This window comes from Diabrotica virgifera, chromosome 2 (genome assembly GCF_917563875.1).
Source record: "Diabrotica virgifera virgifera chromosome 2, PGI_DIABVI_V3a".
NCBI classification, from domain to species: domain Eukaryota; kingdom Metazoa; phylum Arthropoda; class Insecta; order Coleoptera; family Chrysomelidae; genus Diabrotica; species Diabrotica virgifera.
Window position 1 is genome coordinate 15,792,129 of NC_065444.1, and position 27,729 is coordinate 15,819,857.

The 27,729-nt window shown below is 33.1% G+C and overlaps 1 protein-coding gene across 1 annotated transcript in view; it reads right to left on the minus strand.

Moving 5' to 3' along the window:
* Positions 1–2,022: 2,022 nt before the first annotated feature.
* The window catches only part of LOC114345846 (protein Wnt-10b), a 160,045-nt gene continuing 134,338 nt past the window's right edge, over positions 2,023–27,729 (minus strand). The window contains exons 4-5 of the mRNA XM_028296658.2: positions 8,589–8,776; positions 2,023–5,628 (exon numbers count right to left, since the gene is read on the minus strand). Coding sequence (XP_028152459.2) covers positions 5,292–5,628; positions 8,589–8,776 — 525 coding nt within the window. The 3' untranslated portion in view covers positions 2,023–5,291. The remainder of the gene's footprint in view (positions 5,629–8,588; positions 8,777–27,729) is intronic.

Genomic DNA, 27,729 nt, shown 5'->3' on the forward strand with positions numbered 1-27,729 from the left:
TAAGGTCTCATTTGTTTTTACTTTTATGTATATTTTCGATAAATGTATTGCCAAATCAAAATTTCAATTACACACTCCTCAAAAATGGCATTTGACAATTGTTGTAATTTGTTTAAAATTTGTTTTTCAATAACATCGCCGGGATTAAAAATTTTGAAATTATTTTTCGATATCCGCATCCGATGTCTGGTAGTTTTTGACATATTAACAAAAGAAAAAAAAATTAGAACCATTTTTTGCCGAGATAGCTTTTCCAAGTTTAAAAATTCATAATTTGTTTATTTCTCAATATTAACATTTAAAAGTGCGTAAGTACATCTATTAACCCTACTACTTAACAATGGCATTGATACACATAATAAAAATTGTAGAATATTTTGAAAAATAATGATTTTCATAGCACCTTAAATGAAAACTTTTTGCCTGAAAATTGGCGGAGGAGTAGTTTGCGATATATCCGTTAATAATGAGCCAATTTCAATGTTCTTTTTTTTAATTTGGGGTAGCATATAAAAATAATAACATCTGCGTACCCTCTTTGCAAAAAATATTCATTAATTTGTTATAAACAATACATATTTAAAAAAAAATCTCTAATATTGTGATAAATAAAAGTTGGCACTAAAGATAACCACAAAAGAGTATTAAACCAAATTTTTATTTTAAAAATCTAACAAAATAGTAAAATTTTGTTAAAGAAACATAAAAACTGTTTTCTTTGTATAAATTATTGGCCAAATCTCGCAAAGTTAATGTAAATACAAAAGAAAATATATAAAAAAATGGAGGACCACTTCCCTTATAAATCTATTATGTATATAAGTGAATAAAAATTAACAAATATTATACACAATTTTTACTGTACTACATGTTATATAAAGATTGGAAAATGAAATGTAAAATACATAATAATTTTGTTAATTTTTGTATAAAAAATGTTTTGTGTAAATTTTTATTTATAACACGCAGAGAAAAAAAATTAAAAAAAAATTGTTTATAACAAATTGACGAATATTTATTGTAAAAAGTGTCATTTAGATGATATTATTTTTATATGCTACCCTAAACTAAAAAAAACCATTGAAAATAATCCATTATTAACGAAGATATAGCAAAGTACTACTGCAGCACTCTTCGTGCAAAATGTTTTCATTTAAGGTTGCTACGAAAATCAATATTTTTTAAAATACTCAAAAATTTTAAATCTATATATAAATGACATTGTTGAGTAGTAGGGTTGATAGATGTAGGTACTCACGCACTTTAAATGTTAATATTGATAAATAAACAAAATATGAATTTTTAAACTTGGAAAAGCTATTTTGGCAAAAAATGGATCTAGAAATTGTTTTTCTTTTGTAAGTGTGTCAACAACTACCAGAAACGCGAATATCAAAAAATAATTTCAAAATTTTAATCCCGGCGATGTTATTAAAAAAACAAATTTTAAACAAATTACACCAATTTTCAAGCACCATTTTGGAGGGGTTTTCATTTCAAATTTTGATTTGTCAATACATCTGTCGAAAATATACATAAAAGCAAAAAAATAAGACCTTAAAATCTTGTTTACTCTATCGGCAACGACCGCGTTTTTGCAATTCAAAAAATGGTATTTTTTAAAAACAAATTAAATATCTCATAAACTACTTAATATTTATTAACCAATTTTTTTTCGGTTTATACTGATACAATAGCCCAACTTTCTATGCAAAACAAAATGTTTGACAGTGGTTATTTATAATGCAAATAATGTTTTTTTGGAAACTTATTTTTCAATTGTTATTTACAATTATTGAAATAAATTACGGGTCAAATTTAATTTAGTAGGTCTTATATAAAATATTGTTTATTCAGCTTTGCAGAAATAAATTGTAAAAACTTTAATATAAATATGAATTAACGCAGCACTAAAAAAGTAAATTTTGAGCAAAAATTACCCATTTTTAATTAATTAAACAATGATCCCCTCCTATGAATCATATACTTTCTTGAAAATATCTTTTGTTTTGGCCTAAACTTTGATAAAAAATTTATTCCAACCTGTACGGAATTACATTTTGATTTTATTTTATTTTATTGGTCTATTACTCGTCGGTTTTTTGGGACGTTAATTACGAATATCATGACGACGAACCTGGTGACCAGAATGGGCATCGTCTCCTTGAGTTTTGTGAAAATTAGAAACAAAATCGGTGTAATAAGTGGTTAATCGGGCGGTCTTTGGTGTCGCTGATCACGCACATTATAACGGCGATTGTCTTCGACTCACTTAGTGACCAGGACAGGCCTCGTTTCCTGGAGTTTTGTAGAAATTCGATATAACATCACTGGAAACTCGTTACTTGAAAGGTTTTTGGGGTCACTGAATACGATAATTATGTCTCAAATGGTCTCTGAGACCCCTGGTGCCTAGGAGGGAATTTATCTACAGTACTTTCATGGTAATTCAATCCAAAATCAGTTGGTCTTGCTCATTAGTTGATTCAGAAACCATCGTCGCCATGATATTCATGTTCAAAGATCCCATAAACCTCCGAGTAACAAGATTAAACTGATTTTATATAAAACTGCAGTAGATGAGGTCTGTCCTGGTCACCATGTGCGTCGAAGACTATCGCTGACGTAATATTTGTGTTCAGCGACCCCAAAAACCTCGAGTAATGAATATGCGTTGATTTTGTATCCAATCTCCATAAAACTGCAGGAGATGAGGCCTATCTTGAACACCAGGTATCTCGGAGCGGAGATCATCTCAGAATCTCAGGAGCTCAGAAACCCCCGGGTAGCAAAATTGTCAATTATTTCCTAATTACAAATTTCCACATTTTTCGTCACTTCGAAATGTCTTTGGGGAATGCATTTTCCTTGTTCAATAATGCAATTTTCATTTCGTCATCAAAATTTTGTTGAAAAAGTTTCCTAATGCTCTTACGAATCGAATAAAAAAGTTTAACTGAGATTCATCCAAATTTGGTATGGGCTAAAATTTGTTTTGGGATTTTTACTGCTTTATTTGAGGAGATGGAGGGCGACACCACCTTCCCCAACTATTTATTGCAGCTTTGGAATATGCATTTAAAACACTGGATTTTGGATAAAAGGGGAATAAATATTGATGGTGAATATCTGAACCACTTGCGCTTTGCAGATGACTTTGTCATTATAGCCGAGAGTTTAAATGAAGCTTACAAAATGATCGAAGAATTAAAACATGCAATATGACAAGTGGGCCTGAACATAAACTTTCAAAAAACAAAATACATGACCAATCTAGTTCCAAGTGATGTTATGAGAGTAGGTGGACACGAAGTACATTAAGTTTTTAGCTATATCTATTTAGGGTATGAAATTAGAATAGGAAAAGACAATCAAACTTGTAAGATCCAGCGTCGTATAGGCTTGGGATGGGCAGCATTTGGCAAGATGCGACATATTCTAAAAGGAACGTTACCGATTTGCTTGAAGGAAAAAGTTTACAACCAGTGCATACTTCCGGTAATAACATATGGTTCCAAAACCATAACTTTGACTAAACATTCTGCAAATAAATTAAGAATAACCCAAAGAAAAATGGAAAGAGCGATGTTAATAAAAACAAGAAGAGATATGGTACTAAATATGATACTGAGAGGGAGGACCAAAGTGACAGATGTCATAGAAAAAATTGCAAAAGACAACGGAGATGGGCTGGACATGTAGCACGTTTAGATGAAAATGGGTGGACCAAAATACTCATAGAGTGGAGACCTAGAGAAGATAAAAGACACCAAGGTAGACAACCTAAAAGATGGATGGATGACTTGAAAAAAACAGTGGGAAATTCGATACAGAAGGTACAAGATAGAGAACAATGGAAGAATATGGAGGAGACCTATATCCAACAGTGGATGCAAGAGGTTGAGGAATGATGATGATGATGACTGCTTTATTGCCTCGCCTAAGTTTTATTTAAATAATCAATCGAGGGTTGAGAACAATAGGGTTCCAGGCGACATTTTGTACAAAATCGGTTTTTTAAAAAATTCTATTTAATAAAGAATTCTGCATCGAATGATAGTTGAAAAACTTTGAATTGTTTTTAGATGGCGGTGTAATCAATGATGAAATAAGGTTTCAAGTACGTGAAATACTTTCAGGTTCGGGCAATAAGGTTCCAAGCGACAAGTACTTTAGAAAAATTAAGAGTGTGTGTACGTAAGAAGTTATACTTTTATTATATGATTTCAACGAAACAAATATACTTTCAGTTGCGTACCCAGGGGGAGTTTGACCCCCTCCTCAGCACTTATAAAAAAATGTAACTTGTCTTTCACAAACAATACAAAAAATTTCGGTGCCCAAGCCAACCCCCCCCCCAAAGGAAAATTGTACTATGTGCGCCACTGTAATAGTTTATTTTTATTTTATTTAAACATCAAACTAATTTTAATACTTACTACTTTTTAAAAACTCTTATTAAAACAAAAATTTAAAAAAATAGGATGTGTCTGTACTTTGTATGCACATTTCAAGTTATACATCTATTATATGATTTAAACGAAATAAATATACTTTTAACATTTTATTTGTATTTTATTTAAATTTTTTTTTATTTTTAAAAGTAAAAATAAGTATTTTTTTATTTACATTTTAAGTTCTGTGGTTTAAGCTAAATTTAGGAAAAATATGTTCTGTGTTTATTATGATCTTCTATTTAAAAATAAATATTCGTTTTATTTTGAAATGTATACCTTAATTTCACCAATTGCGCTAATAATTTTTGGAAAATTTAAAATTTTTTGTGAAATGATTATCTTATAATTCCATAAGGTTTCAAGTACACGGCTTATAGTGCAATAAGGTTCCAAGTACACTGCAGGCGTCAGTAAATACGTTACAAAATTGCACATTAGAATCTTACTTATGACATTATCTAACGTGAGGCGTTATCACAATTTACCACACTGTAGTATAAAATAATTTTAAAATTTACAGTCCGTCAAATAACGAAGTTATGATAGTCTAAAATTAGAAATTTGTCTCCTGAAAAATTTATGAAATGGCGCTTGGAAAATTTTTGTTCTCAGTCCTCGCAATATCCGAGATAAACAGTTTGAATAACTTACAACTATTTTGTCGATCTAGCTGAGATTTAGCACACTTTAATACCTCATTAATTGTCATAATTTCAAGTAGTTACCAAATTCCAGAATTTGTTATTTAAAAATAAGTTTTTACTGAATAGAAAGAACATTATACGTTAATATTTAAAATGACTTAACTATCCGGACAAATATTAACTGAGTAGATTATTTGCAAATACTGATCCATTCTTCATGACTACAAGTCTGACATTCCACCTGACAACACCATATAAATTTACAGTTGCATCTTTCGACTTTTCTCTTCTTGATGAGATTGTAACCTCTGCCACAACAGAGATTTTCACAACTATCTGTTGAAGTTGAGGTTATGTTACAGATGCGTCCAGATGTTCCCGGAATATCCGTTCCTGGGTCCTTCTCGCAGAAACTGGGGGATTTTTCGTAGTAAAGGAGATCGTACGAGAGGTCTCTTTTGTGTTTGTTTTTGCGAGGAGTCCATTGTTTGTGTTTCGAATTTTTTCTGTGTGCCTTTTGGTTAATCCTAAAAATAAATAGAATTCTTTACAATTTTTAGCAAAAACGTAGCATACTCCTATAAAGTTTTTAAAAATCTTGTGTGTATTAGTAGTATATGTAGTAATACGAAGTTCTATATTTAAATTAAAACAATTTTAAACCACCTTTATTGCTAGTTTTAGTACGCCTTGGTAAATGTGTAAGGATAAAGAAGATTCAGGAAAAGAAGATGGAAATAGCTGAAATTAAAATGTCACGATGGATGCTGGGTAAGACATGAAGGGGCAGGATAAGTAAGACCTTTATTAGTGAAAGAGCTGGGGTGACCACAGTCTCAAAAAGATTCAAGAACAGACACGCGCGTTAGGTCTAGAAATAAAAAAAAATGTGGATAGAGCTATTGGAAGTGATGGAAAGGTAGAGGCAAACCTAGACGGAGATGGAAGGACTGTATGGCAGAGGACTTGATAGACAAAGGTTTAAGTGAAGAGGACGCGATGGATAAGTGGCGAAGAAGAGTAAGGAACCACGACCCCCGAAAAGGGAAAAGCTGAGGAAGAGCTTAGCTTCCCTAATTGCATTTCTCACACAATTCTATTTTGGGTCATATCAATGTTAATCATTTTTACCAACATGTCCTGCCTTATCGTCTCCCCCCAGGTCTTCTTTTGACTTCTTCTCCTATTCCTTCCAGGAATCTGCACTTCAGCTATTCTTCGTATTGGGTGATTAACGTCTCGGCTTTGAACATGACCAAACCATCTTAACCTATGCTCTCTCATGTTGGCATCAATTGGTGCTACACCTAGACTTCCTCTAATATGCTCATTTCTAATTTTATCCTTTGTCACTCCACTCATCCATCTAAGCATTCTCATTTCCGCCACATGCATTCGTTGTTCCTCTTTCTTTTCACTGCCCAACATTCAGTTGCGTACATCATAGCCGATCTTATGGCTGTTTTATAGAATTTTCCCTTCAGCTTCATTGGAATTTTCTGTCACACATTACACCACTCGCTTCTTTCCACTTCATCCATCCAGCCCTAATTCTACTGCATGCATCTCCATCTATTTCTCCAATACTCTGTAATACCGATCCTAGTTACTTAAAACTATTGCTTTTCACAATCATTTCACCATCCAAAGATACCATTTTATTTGTAGTTGAACAGCTTGCTCTCTAGTTGATCGATATTTCCATATACACGAGAATCGCATAAAGCAAGCAAATGAAATTAAATAATGATATACATGAAGGATCAGTTCTATGTAAAGCAAATGCAACAAAGTTTAAATTTCTTTATTCTTTTATTTTTTTCACAATATTTCACCAAGCGAAAGTTGATATCTAACCAAAATAAAATTAAGATGATTTGTTTTTATTACAATAATCAAAAGTCGAAAAAAGAACTAGCTTTCAAAATTAAGAACTGAGTTGTATCCTTCATCCTCATCCCAAACATATTCAAAGTGAGTGGCACAACATGGGGAGCATTGGCTTCCACCTTGCAATCATCTGCCTTGGGGTTTGTCTTCTGGCCTGGTCGGACTGGCCTAACAGCCCACATTTACACAAAAAACATGTCCAATTGAACAATACAATGAAAATGATTGCCGGCGTTATCAAGTGCACCCCTACGCAATGGATCCCAGTACTGAGCCACATTCCACCACCCAAACTAGGTCGCATGCACTCCCCCACTAGTGAGTAGGTACAGAAAGATAAGTGATAACGAGAGCCTGCCAATCCATCAAAATACAGACGCTGCCAACCATAACCGTCTACGCTCCAGACGACCGTCAATAAAAACAATAAAGATTGCTGTGGAAAATGAGTTCAACTTAACGACCACATGGACTCGAGAATGGATGGAACAACAAAATAGCAGCATACCCTACATCACACAAAAACCACCAGGTTTTAATTTACCACGCAACAGATGGACTATGCTGAACAGAATCAGAACCCAGCACGGCAGATGTGGTTACATGATGCACAAATGGTGTAAACGACCATTCCCAATCTGTGACTGCGGACAACCACAAACCATCTCTATCACATCACAGAACAGTGTCCCACAATATCATATGGCAGGTAAGGTGATTTCCTAATGGCGACTCCAGAGTCGATAGACAACATAAATAAGATAGATGTGCGTTTGTAAACCTATGTCACAGTATAAAGAGGGACAGTAAAACCTCTTCCATGTCGGCACTTTGATCTCAAGAAGTAATACCGGCAGTACGCCATTGGTAATTCACCAGTGGTGGATGCGGGTTTTCCCTGTTAAAATCCGTACGTTTCTATGCAAATAGCAATGCGAGAGTGGAGCAAAAGCGACTGCCAACATTGCGCGGTCGCCATGCGCGACTACAGATTTTACTTCCAATTTTTCGGAGAGTGGTTCTACTGTCCCTCTTTATACTGTGCCTATGTATTATGTTTTATCAAAAATATATGTAAATGTAAATGTGTCAGTGGACTGTCAACAGGTCCAACAAATTGCGTGATTTGATAATGTAGCATTTTCTTTTCCACTCTGTTTTAATTTGCGTCTCAAAAATCTTCGAAGAGAGAAACTTTAGTGTTTCTTATAGTAAAATAAATAAAATCCAAATTGTTTATTTACACAGCCAAATTACCTCGGGATAAAGCAATCGCTGCCTTTTCTTTTAATTATATTTCTCTGTCTCGCCCATAGTAATTTTAAAATATTATCTGAGTTTTTAGTCGGGATATATTGCGAGCAGATTTAACGTGAGATTCAAGGTTAGAAGAATTAGCATCGCAACGACGATTTTTTTTTTATTTTAAACATTACTTACGCGAATAAGGCACTACAAGTAAAACGTAAACACACTTATCTTATTTCTTATAGATCTTTATGTTATGGACCAAAAACTCACCTTGCCTGATGCCACTTTTACCTTCAATAAGCTAGATTGGAAACATAAAATATGGATAAGATATAAATTTGCTTACATATTAAATTTTCGAAGGTTTTTCTTTCCAAAATTGGTCTGGTCAACTAAGACTGCTTGGTTATATCTTTCTTTGAGTTCTTTACCAATAGCTCTATAGTCAGGTGCAGCTCTCCAACAAGTTTTCAGTTCGCAACTTCCGGACATCCCATGGCATTTGCAAACCAACTTCATGTTGTTTGAAACTGCCTAAAAGTTATAAAATTATTTTCCATATGTAGAAAACTACCTAAGATGTGGCAACTTATAATAATAGATCTTATACATAAGATAAGATTTGAACAATTAAATATGAAATGCAATATTATTATATTACAGATTGCAGATTATTAAAAAAATATTGCAACCAGTTAATAAAAATTCTACATTGAGCAGTACTTCTAGAAGTACCGCTATGTTGACTGTGGTACGTAATTTTGTTCATAAGGACTTGAATCATCGACCGTTTTAGGATGTGTGGTAAATACTTGTCCTCTACGGTAGCAATTAGATTTCAGGACCTTCTTAGCTCTGTTATTGGAGCTGCTTATCGTTTTTAGAACGTATGTAACTTTTACTCAGGCTAAGTATTATATCACGGATGGTAGGGATGTTCGCTATTTGATGGATTTGTGCCCATGGAAAGTCATATCTCTTGCCCATAATCCTTATATGAGTATTATGCCCATAATACTTCTAAGTTATTATGAGTTTTTGGAGCGTGAAATTTTGGAAATCTCATTTTTAAACAAAACTCAACATTATTATGTAATAAAAAAAATTGTGCAAGTTCCCTATTGCGTGTTTGAGATTTGACATATTACGCGCCTAGGGGGTGACGCTCTGTATAAAGCGAATTGAAGAAATTTGCTTCGGAAAATAAGAAAATATTTCAAGTTTTTTCTATTGGTAAATCAAAAAAACAAATAAATTGTTAATAAAAAAATATGTGCTCAGCTGTATTAACAACTAGGTATACTTTTGGCCGCCCTTCGGTAGAACAAAGCACCATCTCATAGGGCAGTCAATGAGGGTATTTGGCTCCGAATTCCATCCTACTACATCGATTTACTTAATATTTTCACAGTAAGTAGGGAATAGCTCAAGAAACAAAGTCTACCCTACGTCGATGTGCGCTTTTATCTTAGGGATGGTTCCCACCCCTTCTCGGGGGTGAAAAATGTTTTGGTTAAAACAGCCACGGAAGAGGCTAGAGAACTCAATTTTAAGCAAAAACTCTTCTATAATTATTTTTTGAAAACTCAATACTTTTTGAGTTATTGGTGGTTGAAAATTAGCCATTTTCATTGAAAAATGACACCTTTTCGGACGGATTTTTGCGAATACCTTAAAAACTATGCATCTAACAAAAAACTATATAAAATATTTCTGTAAGTTATAAAAAACAAAGAGATTCGTTCCTTCATAAATCTTCTAGTTAAAATACAAAGAGGGATATGGTAGCTAAGAAGAGTTTGTTTTTTTGCTTCTTGCTCAAATCGGTGGATTCAACTAGAAATAACAGAAACGGTCGATTTTAGGTGTATAATGATACTAATAACTTTTGTAGTGCTTGAAAATGTCGATTACATTCAAACTAAGCGAGATATTCGGCAAAAAAGTTGATGACTAATGTATTTTAAGAAGAAATGAGAAGTATATTTAACCCCTCATCCATCAGAATTTAAGTACATCGTTTTCGTTCTAGAATACTTTTTATTATAGTATTATTTCTATGTTCAAAAAGTTGGACTGGATTAAAATGAATGGTTTTTGAAAAAAATAAGATCAAGTTATAGAGCGCATTTTTAAATTTTCTTAAAAATCTTGCTTTTCCTCCATGTAACTCGAAAAAGATAAGAGATACGAAAAAAAATACCACTCAAAAATGTAGCGCTTTTTCAGATAAACATTTTCTTTTTGGTTTTCATTACTTTATCTTTGATCGTTTTCAAGTTACTTGGGGAAAAAGTAAGATTTTTAAGAAACTTTAAAAATGCTCTCTATAATTTGATCTCTTTTCTTAAAACCATTCATTTTAAACCCGTCCAACTTTTTGAACATAGAAATAACACTATAATAAAAGGTATTGTGAAAGGAAAATGATGCATTTACATTTGCTGGATGGGGGTTAAAATTACTTCTCATTTTTTCTTAAAATACATTAGTTATCAATTTTGTTTGCAGCACATCTCGCTTAGGTTTAATGGAATGGACCTTTTATATAGCTCATTTTAAAGGTCTTTTCAAGCACTACAAAAGGTACTAGTAGCATTATACACCTAAAATCGACCGTTCCTCTGTTATTTCAAGTTGAATACACCAATTTGAGATTGTACCAAAAAACAAACTATTTTCACCTACCATATTTCTTTTTGTATTATAACTAGAAGATTTATGAAGGCAAATGTCTCTTTGTTTTTTATAGCCTACAAAAATGTTAAATATAGTTTTTTTAGTTAGATGCATAGTTTTTAATGTATTCGCAAAAAACCGTTCGAAAAGGTATTATGTTTCAGTGAAAATGGCCAATTTTCAACCACGAATATCTCAAAAATTATTGAGTTTTCAAAAAAAATTATAGAACAGTTTTTGCTTAAAATTAGGTTCTCTAGCGAATTCCGTAGTAATTTTAACCAAAAAATTTTCCACCCCTAAGAAGGGGTGGGAACAACCCCCAAGATAAAAGCACACATCGGCATAGGGTAGACTTTGAATTAGGAGATAAGTAGAGGCTAGGCCCAAAATTTCATTAAAATCCATGTGGTAGGATAGAATTCGGAGGTAATATCCTATTATTGCTCCCATTGACTGGCGTATCAATGTTTTCGATTACTGGTAAGTGTTTCACGCATTTCTTTAGTTGATCGGTACCGGGAGATTATAAAGATCTAAATTATAATTATGTTAAAAAGTCCAATCACGTGAAACACTTAAATCTTACATTAACATTAACAGAGTAAATTCTTTATTTAATGCCCATCCGAATGGCCATCGACCGTTCTAAATGAGAGATCATCTCTAGAGGAAATTTCTTAATGAAAGAATCGGCGCGTGTGGTCCTAATAATCATAATAACACGAAAGAAGGTGTAATGGCGGTTCTTTGTCAGGTACTTTTAGAGGCGGGGCCCTGTTGCACTTCGGTTATTAGGGGCTCTGCCACCTCTGAAGCTGCGGTCAGATCATCGGCTTAATTCCGACAGAAAATTAAAATCTCTGTCTCACTTCAACCTATCTGACACTTATCTATTAATACTCTGGGCAAATTTGGAAAAAAACAAGAAAAAGTTTGTTAGCAGATTTTTTTGGTGATACTGCTGGAATCAAATCTTAAGATTGCATATAATTAGTAATATCGGTTTGCGAAGTCCGCAGAGATCAGAAAGTGTGCTATTTTGTTTATTAGCAAAATTAGCGCTCCGAAATCGTGTTTTTTTAATTAGTGCCCTGTAACTCAGAAGATTTTAACTATAAACCATAAATACCATTAAAATTCACAGCGATTTAATTCTACACAAAGATTTTTTTCCGATCTCCTTCGACGAAAATTTTTGTCGGAAAATCCGGGTTTTCTCACAAAATCTTTTATATTCAAATAAAATTTTAGGTAAGTAATTATTTATCAATAACTATATACCTTTTGTGTAGTATATTATATTTCCAGAAGCCGGTGAAAATCGGCCGAATAGTTTATCAGCAATTACATTATTAATTAAAAATTTACGGTCGCAATAATAGCCAGTGTTGTTCTGAAGCTATTTCCTTGTGGCATTTTTATGATTAACTATTTAGTGGGAAATAAGCCACAATTAAATTGAAAAAATAATTTTATTAACGTTTCGAAGCCCAAATCGGGTTTCGTTGTCAAAATACAAAATACTATTAAAATAAACAAAAATGTTGTTGCTAAGTAAAAAAATTCTTCTAATAATTTATTTAATCTGACTCATTTATATTGGCAATTCAGACGTATATTATACATTTTAAAGTAGAAGACTTTAAAATGATATCGCCAATATTTATGAGTTGCGTTCCTGCGACGACTTTACTAAAAGATGGTTCATTCGATTACATGAAATCAATCCCAACTCAAGAATATCCGTCACAAAAAAATCATAGCATGTGATCTGTCTTTAAAAAGACAAACAAATTCAACGATGACAGTAAAATTCTCGCGTTAGAGATTCCATACTAAATCACGAGGGAAAACTAGGAAAAAACCTCGTGATACTATCCCGACATCATAAGTATTTGGTCTTATATTTAATTTACTTTCAAAAAACTAATACCAAATTTTGACTTTAATATGTTTAAATTATAAATAATATTAATAATACATAGATCTAAAATAAGTAATACTAAAATATAAAATTTGTACTAACTCGATATGTTATTGACTTACCTACTAATCGAGTTAGTACAAATTTTATATTTTAGTATTACTTATTGTAGATCTATGTATTATTAATATTATTTATAATTTAAACATATTAAAGTCAGAATTCGGTATTAGTTTTTTGAAAGTAAATTAAATGTAAGACCAAATACTTACGATGTCGGGATAGTATCACGAGGTTTTTTCCTGGTTTTCCCTCGTGATTTACTATGGAATCTCTAACGCGAGAATTTTACTGTCATCGTTGCATTTGTTTGTCTTTTTAAAGACAGATCACATGCTATGATTTTTTTGTGACGGATATTCTTGAGTTGGGATTGATTTCATGTAATCGAATGAACTATCTTTTAGTAAAGTCGTCCCAGGAACGCAACTCATAAATATTAGCGATATCATTTTAAAGTCTTCTACTTTAAAATGTATAATATACGTCTGAATTGCCAATATAAATGAGTCAGATTAAATAAATTATTAGAAGAATTTTTTTACTTAGCAACAACATTTTTGTTTATTTTAATAGTATTTTGTATTTTGACAACGAAACCCGATTTGGGCTTTGAAACGTTAATAAAATTATTTTTTCAATTTAATTGTGGCTTATTTCCCACTAAATAGTTAATCATAATAATAGACAGAATAATAATTATGATACACCAGTTAACTACTACCAGCATAACTATATTATTTTCAGACCTTACTTGGAACACAAGTAGACATGGAAGATGAAATGAGTACGGACTACATATATAAGACATTGAAGTAGAGAATGGAGTAGAATAGTAGAAGCTCCAACCATAGAGGAAGTTCTCGAAGAAAACGATACTGGAAGAAAAGTATAGTATGCCCGATCTATATAAAAGGAGACAAACTCCAGTGCAAAAACTACCGTGGAATTTCTCTACTATGTAGGTACTGACAGCATATAAAGTCCTCACGTATATTATAAGTCAGCGGCTCCAACCACTAGTAAAATATTATTGGAGAGTATCAGACGGGCTTCCGACGGGGAAGATCGACACTGGATCAAATATTTACAGTCAAGCCGATCTTGAGCAAATCATGGGAACACGACATCGATGTTCACAACGTGTTTGTAGACTTCAAACAGGCATACGACTTCACAAAAGCTAATTAGACTCATTAAAGCCACAATGGATGAAACTCAAGTATGTGTACGAATACAAAACCACCGGGCAGATTTTTTCAAAATTTCGCAGGGACTAAAGCAGGGAGATGGGCTGGCCCCAACATTGTTTAACCTGGCACTGGAGTACGCGATTAGGCAAATGCAAACTGGGCGAGGAAACCTACTGAATAACCTAACGGTTCAACTGGCCGTTTATGCTGATGATAATAATATTATGACTAGAATATCAAAAAGAGCACAGGAAACATACGCAGAGTTAAAAACGCAAACAAAAAAGCTAGGTCTGGAAATTAACACAGAAAAAATAAAAATAATGATACAGACGAGAAGAAATATAGTCCCACAAAACATTATACATGAAGATGACATTGAAACGGTTGAAAAGTTTACATATCTGGGAGTAGAAATATAATGCCGATGACTCAGAAGATGAAGAAATAAAGAAGAGAATAAAGCAGGCAAACAGAGCATATTTTGCCCTCTAGCTCCCAAATATTTCGGTCTAAAAGTGTCCACCGAAATACAAAGATGTGAATTTATAAAACCTTAATTCGACCAATAGCATGCTATGGCAGTGAAGCATGGGTCCTGAAAGAAACATCCAAAAATAAACTCGACACATTCGACAGGAAAGTACTGAAGAGAATACTAGGACCTGTGAGGAAAAACGGAATCTTCAAAAGTCGATAAAACAACGAGCTTTATCAACTTTATAAGGAAACACCCCGTCAGACTTTATTAGAATACAAAGATTTCAATGGGCCGGACATGTGATAAGAATGGGAGAGGATAGGCTACCAAAAAGAGCACTGAATGCTAGAATGCAGGAAAACAGACCGGTTGGAAAGTTAAGAAAGCGCTGGGAAGACACAGTAAACAGCGACACGTAAGCCCTTTTAGGATTCCGTGTATGGAGAAGAGCAGCCACAGACAAACAAGGGTGGAGGCAAAAATGAAGGAGGCCAAGGTTCAATTTGGGCTGTAGTGCCGTAGAGGAAGAAGACCAGTATGAGTTTACTTATTACAAGCAGTAGGAATACCTATACAGTGATGAGCGCGCTAATAACTGACAAAATAACGCAAAAGATAGAAAACATAATACATTGTGAAGTAAAAAGAGATGAAACTAGGAGAGGTGGAAATTATTGATATAAACGTATAAATTGACATACACTACATAGTTTCCCACCTTTAGACGTATCGGAGGAGTATGACAACTGTCACTGTGACAGGAGAATTTTATAAAATACTTCTGTCACAGATGTGTGAAGGTGGGAAATTATGTAATGTAATGTTAATTTTATACGTTTATATCGATTATTTCATTCATATGAGATTCTGACCAATAGAAAGCTACATAAATCTTAATTAAACTGATAATTTTTGATAATTTCCCGTCGTCAAGTATATTACGTCAGATGCCCTTCGTTGCTACGAAAAAATACATTCAATGGCATTAATGTCAATTAATGTTTTAAAAGTTATAAAAGTGATGACTTTCAACCGTCAAATATTTATAACAACTGTGTGTTTAATTGTACTAATTTGTACTTACATAAATAAATTACAATAAAATGTTGGTTTTGAACAGTTTTATTCATGAAATAATCGCAACACATTGCACTCGATCTCTAAAATTAATATAGAATTTTAGAGCTCTTGTGCAATTACTATTGATAATTTCCTATACCTTTATTTTACAGAATTGAAATTGGACTATTTGAGCGGCCTCAGGAATATTTTAAAGTTGTACACAATTTTTTGGCTTATAAACAAATACAATATCTCGGTAAATATTAGATGAAATTAAACTAGACAAGAAGCATATATTAAAAGAAAAAAAGTTGAATTGCTAGAAGTGGCTTCTGATATACAACCGGTCAAAGTTGATCGGCATTTAAGTTATAAACTTTCCTAAAATTTTAGTTGAAAATAAACATATTTTGTTGGGAAACCCGGATTTTCTGAGGAAAATTTTCGTCGAAGGAAATCGGGAAAAAATATCTTATGCGGAATTAAATTACGGTGAATTTTAATACAGGTGCCTTTGGTTTAAAGTTAAAATCTTCGAAGTTACAGCGCATGAATTGTAAAAAAAGAATTTGGAGCGTAAGTTTGTTAATAAACAAAATAGCACACTTCCTGCAAAATTTGCACACCGATATTACTAATCTCATACAATCTAAAAATTCGATTCCATCAGTAAAATAACTGCTAAATAACTTTTTCCAAAAATGGCCTATTTTTCGATAATTAACCCAGACTATTAATTTTATTCCAACAGAAAATTAAAACCTCTGTCTCACTTCAACGTATCTGACACTTATCTATTAATACGGCTTGTGATGTATAATTTGTTTTTAAAAGTGAGAATCAAGGTCCTGGTGGTCATCGGGTGTCTGCCTCCTAGTGGCCGTTTGTCTGCTTTAATGTTTTTGTTTGTTTCGACTTTTAGTAAATTATACCTACATATTTAAGAACAGGAATTTTGGTTGTGACTGGTATTGTCAGAATTTCAGGAATGCATAAGGGAGTATAGAAATATGTACTCCTAGATCTTTTTTTCAGATGCTGACTGAAAGCTTAGCTTAATCAATGTTCTGTTTAAATGTAATTGAGTTACATCTAAAGAGATGACTATGACAACTACAAAAATTTTATACATTTAGTGGATGAAAACTTCTCAGAATATTTTTAGTTTTATCTATTAGGTACTCGTTATTATCTGGCTCTCATAAACACTAAGCACTAAGCGATATATCTTTAGCTTGGAATAAAAAGAATATAGGTTCATTTTTCTGTCACTTACGATTTTATCTTTTGCAAAACAAAGAGGCGTAAATAAGGATATAAATATAAAAAAAACCAAATACATGATGATAACTAAGAAAACAAATATACAAACAAAACACATTTGTGAAATGTACCGAGAGAACGGGTTGATAAATACAAGTACCTAGGAACATGGATTTCAGACAATATGGACTTGAAAGCTGGACATTGTAGCAAGAACACATAAGTAAACTACGCTACAGTCATTTACAATGTGTTACAGAAGGATGCTTAGAATAGCATGGACACAAGAAAATGAACACGGAAAGTATTGCGAGAAATGGGCAAAGAATATAAAATAATAAATACAATAAAAATAATAAAAGTTAATATCTGGGACACGTAATGAGGGGAGAGCGGTATGAAATGCTAAAACCAATAATACAGGAAAAGCTAAGAAGAGGAAGGAGTATAGGAAGAAGGAGAGTGTCGTGTTTGAAGAATTTAAGGGACTAGTTTAAATTTAGTTCAATGTAACTAGTTTAATTCAGAGCAGCATCAGATAGAGTAAATATAGTAATGATTAAAGGTTGTCTGCGGAGCAGCAATAAAGATTTCAAGTCGTGGTGAGCCAATATCTGCTCAAAAATTAGATGAAAGCAAAGAGCCTACTGTTATGGAACATATTAACATATTTCTTCGACTTAAGAGTACAAAGTCATTACAGTCGTAGCCGTAGCCATTCTAAGAGGCAATATTTAAGTTCTGTATGAAAAATTGCTGTGATGTATACATTGTACACTGATTAGTGTAATAAACAACGCATTGCCAAAGAACATATTGTTACAGCTAGTATGTACAGATTCATATTCTGCAATGGATTTAATCTGGATTTTATACTCCCAAACTTGGATACATGTGACATCAAAATCGACGAAAATGACGGGAATCTAAGAACATAGCGATGGTGAAAGTTCCCAACCTCCTGTGTCAATTTTTGGCTATTGTGTTTGTAATTTATAAATTAAAGAAAAATATGTATTTTTACTATTTACAGCTCCTATGTCGTTATTTCATTAATTGGCTTATAGATGGCCATACATGAATTAACGACATAGGAGCTTGTAAATAGTCAAAATACATATATATATATATATATATATATATATATATATATATATATATATATATATATATATATATAAGATGTAGATCTTTGAAACACACTCAGTGAACCAAAGAGGGCGAAACACATTTCTAAGAACTGGTGTTTGGATCTTTGATTCTATTCGAAAAATTTTTCCCAGCCCGAAATGGTGGATGTGTGAATTGTTCGTAAGGGGATTTTTCCACATTCTCTATTTCATCTATTTATATATATTGATGTGATCTTGATTATTGATATGAGATAATAATTTTATATGTCATTTAATTTAATCAATGCATTAATAATAATCTAATTAATTTACCAGATCACATATCAATATGTTTTCAATCTCAGGGCTTTTTATAAAATTAATTACTTACATACGTGGCTTCTAAGTATTTCTTAATGGTTCCTAATCGGGATAGGAAAGAAAAGAGTAAAATAATAACACATATGGGTTACAATTGTAATCAAAATATTGTTTATTTTATTTAAATGGCAATCGCTGCTTAATATTTGCTATATCTTATTATTCTTAAACATAACATTTATACATGGGAATCTTATTTCCTTTTGATTTCCAATTGAAAGTTTTTATTTACATTTAACTATTATGATTTATCAGCAACAATTCTATTTAAGTTTGATGAAGCTTTTCTGATATTATTGATTATGTTTTTTCAAGTTTAAATGTGGTATTTACTACGAAAAACCCCTACATTCATGTCCAAACAAATGAGACTGACCTTTTTCTGGTGCACTGAGAATGTCTTCACACAAGACCCGTTTCCTGCTATCCTTGGCTGCAATCAAAACCTCGTCCTGGCTTCCAGTAATGTTCTCCTCTGAAACTAGCTCGTATAGCTCTCGTTTCCTGCTTCTGTCGTGATGCTGTGTTCTACCTTTTTCGAAACTGCAATCAGCTACCGGGAACTCTTGGCTCAAGGAGGTTCTTTTACTCTCAACCTGGCCTACCTCTCGTTCTACGATAGATACTCCACACTCACGGAACTACACCGGCTTTCTCACTCTCCGTACACTACCGTCTACTACTCGACTTCACTTCTCGACAGCTCAAAACATTCTGCTCTCTATTTGTCATTCATTCCCCTACTTTCTAAATATCCCTTCCAGATTCACAAATCAAAATTCCACCACCAACTCTCATTCGCAGTATTCCTCAAAACCAATTTTTAAACTTTCTAAATATGCTTAATGGATTTCAAAGAAAATAGTTAATTCCCATTCTAAAATTACTTTCTACTATATACAAATTTTAATGACCTATTCTCTATTTCCACTTAGTCTTATTTAGCATCGGCTAATGATCGATCCTTCCGCGAACAAACATAATTACCTATTATCGATTTCACTTGAGTCTTATTTAATCACTTCTTAAAATTAAATATAACAATTTGTTGTATACAGGTTGTTCTAAATTTATATGCCCGTGGTTGAGAAAATTGAAAATATTTTATATTAAATTAAATTTTGTCTATAATTATCAAATTTTAATTTTCATATCAAATAGAAATATAACAAATCCCCGCCTTGTATTCGATAAAATTTATCTGCATTTTTAAATAAATTTTCTCGAGGCAAAACCAACTCCCTGTATATTTCCTTACTTTAATCTACGTCTTATATCCTAACTTACTATCTACTTCATGTAATTCTGTCTTTTATTCGTGATATTTGTATACATCGTGAATATTATAAATTCCTCGGATCTTTTCCGAGTTCCTGTGCCTCAACTCATAACTATTTATCCCATTTTCATTATTCACGATATACGGGCCTTCGAAAACAGGCATCAACTTTGCGCAAATGCCCCCAGGAAGATTTGATACTCGTAATGCCCTCACGAGTACTTTTTCACCCTTTTGGAAAGTCACTGGTCTTCTTTTTCTATTTTGTTCCTGTCTTTGGATATATTTTTCGTTGCTTCGCCGTAATCTTCTCTGTACGGTTTCAATCACCTGTTGATATTCTTTTGGCTCTTGGTCTTCCCATGGCCTTATCGGCAGTACACCCTTCATGATGTATTCTGGGGTCTCTTTTGTTACTGTGCTCGGAATTGTATTTAGATACCTTTCTATTTCCGCCATTTTCCTGTCCCAGTGGCGATGTTGACCATCTGTTGCAATGCGGAGAAATTTCGTCACTTCCTGTATGAATCGTTCCGAAGGATTACTCTGTGGATGCCTGATGCTGACAAAATTTGTCTCTATTCCTCGTTCTCGAAGTTGTCCCTTGAAACGATCATTTCGGAAATACGTTGCATTGTCCAGTAGAATCTTTTTTGGTGTTCCTACTATGGCTATAAAATTGTCGATTTTTCTTAATATTTCTTCCCCCTTTGTGGTGCGGCAACTATATAATTTTACGTATTTTGAAAACACATCCACCATTACCAGAATATGTTTGTTCCTTTTAGTGGTCATAATTAGATCGCTTAACATATCTATTGCTACAATGTCTAGTTTGTTTCGGGCTTCAATATTTTTGGCAACATTTTCGTTTTTGAAATTCCGACTCTTATATTTTTGACATACATCGTAGCTTACATTTGACATACGTCGGCTTATGTAATTTTCCCTAAAAACGAGCCAAACTTTTCTGCTACCGATATGCCCATTGTCCTCATGTAATTTCTTTATTATCTTTTCGGCCAATGTCTGTGTCACTAAATATAGTTCCTTTCCGTCTATTCTCTTAAAATATATGTTATTTTCTGCTTCCGCTCTTCTTTTCTCTCTTTCCTCTAGGTCTTCCTGGTTTGTCCTTATCTCATTTAACGAATATATCCCTTCTTCTTGTATTAATCTATTTAGTCCCACCTGTAGAGTAATTGTTTCCTTTTTTCCGGTGTCCTCATCCCGTGTTAGAGCGTCGGCTATTATGTTGTCTTTTCCTTTTATATATCGGAACTCAAAATCATACTCCTGTAATAATAGAATGCCTCTATGTATTCTATTATTTACTAATCTATTCTTCATGATATGTACTAAAGCTGCATGGTCTGTTTCGATTGTGAATTTTGCTCCCAATAAGTAAAACCTCAATTTGTTTACGCAATATAGTACACTGGCAAACTCCAATTCTGTAACACTATATTTTCTCTCATGTGTTTTAGTCACTCGAGATATAAAACATATCGGTACTTCTTGGTCGTTTTGTATTTGAGACAGAACTCCTGCAAATTTTTGTATGGACGCATCAGTTCGGAGTATAAAAGGTAAATTGTAAATGGGGTGGTATATTTTCGTTCCTTTTGAGAATTCTCGTTTTAATGTTTCGAAAGCTTCCTCCTGTTCTTCTTTCCAATTCCATTTTATTCCTTTTTTAAGAAATTTTATCAGAGGGATTTCCTTTTGGCTCAAATCGGGAATCAGCTTTTTAAAATAATTTATCGTGCCAAGAAAACCTCTCAATGTTTTCAAATTCGTTGGTCTTGGGTATTCATCTATGAGCTTGACTCTGTCTTCGGCTAATCTTACTGTTTTGGTGTCCAATTGAAAACCCAAATAAATGACTTCTTTTTGAAAAAATTGACATTTTTCAATGTTTAATTTCAATCCCGCTGTGTCCAATTCTTTCAGAATTATTTCTATGTGTTCCAGATGACTCTGAGTATCTTGTGAAAAAATTAATAAATCATCGATATAATGAACTATGAAATCTTCATGGCGATTCAAAATGGTATGTAGAGCTCGGACGAGTGCAGCACAAGCACTCTGCAATCCAAATGGCACTACCTTAAACCGGTAGACAATACCATCAATAGAAAAAGCGGTGTAGTTTCTACACTTTTCAGCTAACGGTATCAACCAAAAACTGTGTTTTAAGTCAATTTTCGAAAATATGTGTGACCCGGTGATTCTTCCAAAAATGGCCTCGATGTTTAGAGGTGATTCATATTGTGATACAGTGTGCTGGTTGATATTCCTGGCATCTAAACATAATCTCAATTCTCCATTGCTTTTCTTTACTATCACAATCGGGTTAACATACGGTGAATCACATCTTTCGATGATTTGATCTTCCAACATTTTATTTATTTCTTCTTTCACCTCTTGTCGATACTTGTATGGAATCGGGTAAGTCTTTGATCGAAAATTTCCCAAGTTTTTCACCTCAAATGAATGTTCGTACTTTTTCGCCACTCTGTTTTCCTCATTGATCAAATTTTCGTAGTTTCTTAACATCAACCGCAATTCTTTTTCTTTCCCTTCTCCACATATCAATTTTCTGTCTTTTTTTTCAGATTCTTCACACATGTTTACCGTGCATTCTGCATCCTCGTTTGCATATACCTCCTCTTCAAATACTACTGTTTCAATCATATTCTTTTCACTTTCATTTTTTAGCTTTATTTCTTCTTCTCCTGAGCTCGTCTCTTCTTTTGAGGAATCCCAGGTTTCCTTTGTTTCTGATACTCTCAAACTTTCTTCTTCTGGGCTCAACTCTTCTTTTGAGGAGCCACAGGTTTCATTTTCTTTTATCCTTTTCCGACCTTTTCTCCTTTTTTTTTCTTTGTCCTTGCTTCGCTGCCAAATTTATTTCCACTGTTTGTTCTTTACCTGATTCGTCCGTATTTTGTTTCTCATGTTCCTTGTCCTGTTCTTTTTCTTTTTCTTCTGTTAGCTTCATCGTATTATTTTTAAAATCTATCACTACATGTTTTTCTGCCAATTCGTCAACTCCTACTATCATGTCATGTGACATATTTGGCATTATTACACATTGTAGTGCATACATATTCTTACCCAGTCGTACCATTACTCGTATGCCTTCATTTATAGTTGCCAATGTCCGTTTGTTTGCGCCCACTAAATTTACCCTAGGTATTTTGTAAATTAAATTTGTTAAGTTAACTTCTTCTATTAGTTTTCTGTTGACCAATGTTATTTCAGATCCAGTGTCTATCATAATTTTAATTGGTTTCTCGTTGATAAATCCATCCACAAATTTTAAATTAACTCCATTTTTCTTTTCGTTGTTTCCTGCCAATTTAATAAACTCCTTGGGGTGACAAAAGATTCCTGTTTGATTTTTGGTTTTTAGTGAGCGCCGTCGTGAAAAGACGCCGGTTGCTCATCGTTGTTTATATTTTCGTCATACTGTCTCTCTCCGTCATATTCATCTGTCTGGGTATTATTTACTTCTCTTCTATTTTCTCTTGGTCTGTCGGATCTGTTTCGGTTTTCTCGATATCCCTGTTCATTTTGTCTACCATTATTTCTGTTTTCTTGATTTGAGCGTGTGGTGTTTCTATTCTGGTATTCTCGATTTCTATCCTTATTCCATTGCCTACTTCTTTGTTCATAATTTCCTCTTCCGTTGTCTCTATTTTCGTTTTCCCTTCTGGGATTAAAATCTCGTCTTGTATAGTCCCTCCTATTTTGATTTCTATCTCTGTAATCTTGTGTTTCTAGGGGCCTGTAATCTTCTCGCGACCTTCTTGATTTTCTTTCTCTTAGACGTGATTCTCTTATTTGTAGGAATTGGCATAAACTATCTATGTCTTTGTAATTTTGCAATGTGATATGGTCTTCCAGCGTTTCCTCGAAATGTCTTGAAATCAGTTCGACTAATTGTTCCGATGAGTAATTATATTGTAAATGTTTTGCATTATTGTAAATTTGCAAAGCATATGTCCTTTCTGATACACCCATCCTATCATTGTATTTCCCATTTTGCAATTCCTTGTTAATTTCCAATTGTTGGACCTTTCCCCAGAAATAATTCAAAAATTTTTGTTCAAATTGTTGCCAATTGCCGAATTCTTCTTCTTTGCTATCGAACCATAGGCTTGCTTCATATTTGAGATGGTTTCTGATAGTTTCTTTTGCTGTTTCGAAATTTCCGATGTGCTGTATTTTCTTTTTCAGGCTATTTATGAACGGCACTGGGTGTAATCTTCTTACATCCCCGCCAAACCTTATCTTCACGTCATCTGTGCTATGTATAACCATTTCTCTTCTTTCTCCGACATTCTGTTGCGTCCTGTTTTCGGTGACTTGTTTTTCTATTTCTGTGATTCTTTTTTCCACTTCTTCTCTGTCTACTTGAATAGCATTTTCCAACTTATTTTCCAAATTTTCTATTTCCTTTTTCTGGCAATTCGTTACCTCCTTTATTTTGATTTTGATTTCTTTAATCTCTAACTCCTGTTTCTCGCTCTTTTCTGCAATCTCTTCTATTTTTTTAACCATTTCCTTCTTAATACTCTCTATATTTCTGTTGTTTTCTTCTATTTTTTGATCCACTTTATCCATTTTTTTTTGTGATTCATCCATTTTCTTTGATGTTTCTTCCTGATTTTTATCCATTGTCCTTTTTGCTTCATCCATTTTTTGTGACTGGAGTTGCATCAGTTGTAATAGTTTATCTATTCCTGATAATTCTTGCTGTTCTGATGCCATGATTGTCGTGTCTAAGATATCTTCTTGGTCTGAATGTTCTTTTTGTTTTTTGTTGTCTTTGCTTTGGCTTCTTGTCACAGACATTTGTTTTCAAGAAGTACTGTCCCCGCCAAATATGAAATTTTACTAGTATGTTACCAAGACGACTTTTTCTCACCCAAATATTATAAATTGTCAATAAATATATCAAATGTAAATATCGTAAAAATAAAATATTAAATCAGTTATGTAAAATTTGTACCTAAAGAGATCTAAAATTTTATGTTATCAAATGTAAGTATCTCACTTTTTACCACAGGCATATAAATTTTCAAATACCGGCTTTACTCTTTCTATCCTTCAAATTTGCCACTAGAAATACTTAACAATGCTTTCCACGTTGGACGACAGTTGATGTGATCTTGATTATTGATATGAGATAATAATTTTATATGTCATTTAATTTAATCAATGCATTAATAATAATCTAATTAATTTACCAGATCACATATCAATATGTTTTCAATCTCAGGGCTTTTTATAAAATTAATTACTTACATACGTGGCTTCTAAGTATTTCTTAATGGTTCCTAATCGGGATAGGAAAGAAAAGAGTAAAATAATAACACATATGGGTTACAATTGTAATCAAAATATTGTTTATTTTATTTAAATGGCAATCGCTGCTTAATATTTGCTATATCTTATTATTCTTAAACATAACATTTATACATGGGAATCTTATTTCCTTTTGATTTCCAATTGAAAGTTTTTATTTACATTTAACTATTATGATTTATCAGCAACAATTCTATTTAAGTTTGATGAAGCTTTTCTGATATTATTGATTATGTTTTTTCAAGTTTAAATGTGGTATTTACTACGAAAAACCCCTACATTCATGTCCAAACAAATGAGACTGACCTTTTTCTGGTGCACTGAGAATGTCTTCACACAAGACCCGTTTCCTGCTATCCTTGGCTGCAATCAAAACCTCGTCCTGGCTTCCAGTAATGTTCTCCTCTGAAACTAGCTCGTATAGCTCTCGTTTCCTGCTTCTGTCGTGATGCTGTGTTCTACCTTTTTCGAAACTGCAATCAGCTACCGGGAACTCTTGGCTCAAGGAGGTTCTTTTACTCTCAACCTGGCCTACCTCTCGTTCTACGATAGATACTCCACACTCACGGAACTACACCGGCTTTCTCACTCTCCGTACACTACCGTCTACTACTCGACTTCACTTCTCGACAGCTCAAAACATTCTGCTCTCTATTTGTCATTCATTCCCCTACTTTCTAAATATCCCTTCCAGATTCACAAATCAAAATTCCACCACCAACTCTCATTCGCAGTATTCCTCAAAACCAATTTTTAAACTTTCTAAATATGCTTAATGGATTTCAAAGAAAATAGTTAATTCCCATTCTAAAATTACTTTCTACTATATACAAATTTTAATGACCTATTCTCTATTTCCACTTAGTCTTATTTAGCATCGGCTAATGATCGATCCTTCCGCGAACAAACATAATTACCTATTATCGATTTCACTTGAGTCTTATTTAATCACTTCTTAAAATTAAATATAACAATTTGTTGTATACAGGTTGTTCTAAATTTATATGCCCGTGGTTGAGAAAATTGAAAATATTTTATATTAAATTAAATTTTGTCTATAATTATCAAATTTTAATTTTCATATCAAATAGAAATATAACAATATATATATATATATATATATATATATATATATATATATATATATATATATATATATATATATAATAGCACTAAGGGCCTTAGAGGCCCATGGCTTGAAAAGTTTGTTCGTTCTTCATTTTTACTTTTCTTTAGGTACCTAGATCTTCTCTGGCTTGGTATGTGATTTTTCTCCATTCCTTCCTGTTATTCATTTTTCTTCTCTGACCTTCTAACCCCATTTTTTCCATATCTTTTTCGACCTCTTGCTTCCATCTATTTTTCGGTCTTTTTTTTCTCTTTTTTGAGGCTATGTTGTAGTTTAGTACCCTTTTTGGAGTCCTCGCGTTCGGCATCCTTTCTATGTGACCTCGCCATCTAAGTCTCTGTGCCTTTATCACTCCTATTATATTAGGTTGATTGTATAATTCCTTTAACTCATTATTTGATCTTCTTAACCATAAACCGTCCCTTATTATTCCTCCATATATCTTCCTCAGGATTTTCCGTTCCCAGATCTCCAGTAAACTTTGTTCATTTTTTGTCATTGTCCATGTCTCACTGCAGTATGTTACTATTGGTTGGATAGTTGTTTTGTATAACTGTATTTTTGCCTTTCTTGATAAAAACTTGCTTTTCAGCATTCCATTAAGCGCATGTACACTTTTGTTGCCTGCCATTATTCGAGCTTGTATTTCTTCTTTAATATTCGGTTTACGTGATATTATTGCTCCTAGGTATGTAAATCTTTCTACCATTTCGAATTCGTATGATGTTCCTTCTTCTACTTCTACTTTAAGCTTTTGTCCATTCCTGAACTGACCATCTGTCCATTCCATACATTTTGTTTTAGTTTCCTGTACTATTTCCTGTAACTCTTTTGTTCCTCTTGCAAGCAACACCACATCATCCGCAAATGCCAAAACTTGGTGTCGTTTTTGATATAGGAGTGCTTCTCTATTGATTTTTGCTTCTCGCATTATTTTTTCTAGGCATAAGTTAAAGAGTAATGATGACAAAGGATCGCCCTGCCTTACTCCTTCATTTACTATAAATGTGTCTGATGATTGGTTGTTTATTTTGACTCTATTTTCTGTATTTTCTAACGTAATATGTATCATGTTGCGTAACTTTCTGCTAACTCCCAATTCCTCAAGCGCCTGCTTTAAATTCTTCCTCTTTATTCTATCGTACGCTTGCTGGAAATCGATGAATAGCGCTATCGTTGGTAGGTTGTGTTCATAGCTTTCTGCTTGTAATTCTCTGATTACGAATATTTGGTCCGTTGTGCTTCTTCCTCGTCTAAATCCGCACTGATATTCACCTATTATATTTTCCGCTTCTTTTTCAAGTTTATCTTTTATGGATTTTGATAAGATTTTATATATGGTATTTAGTAATGCTACTCCTCTGTAATTACTACATTCTGTTTTGTCTCCTTTTTTGTGTAATGGGCAAATAATTGCTTCCTTCCAATCTTTTGGTATCCGTTCTATTCTCCATATCTCTTTTATGATCTTGTATATCCACTCATGTAGCAATTTTCCACCATATTTCATCATCTCTGCTGTTATATTATCGCTTCCAGGACATT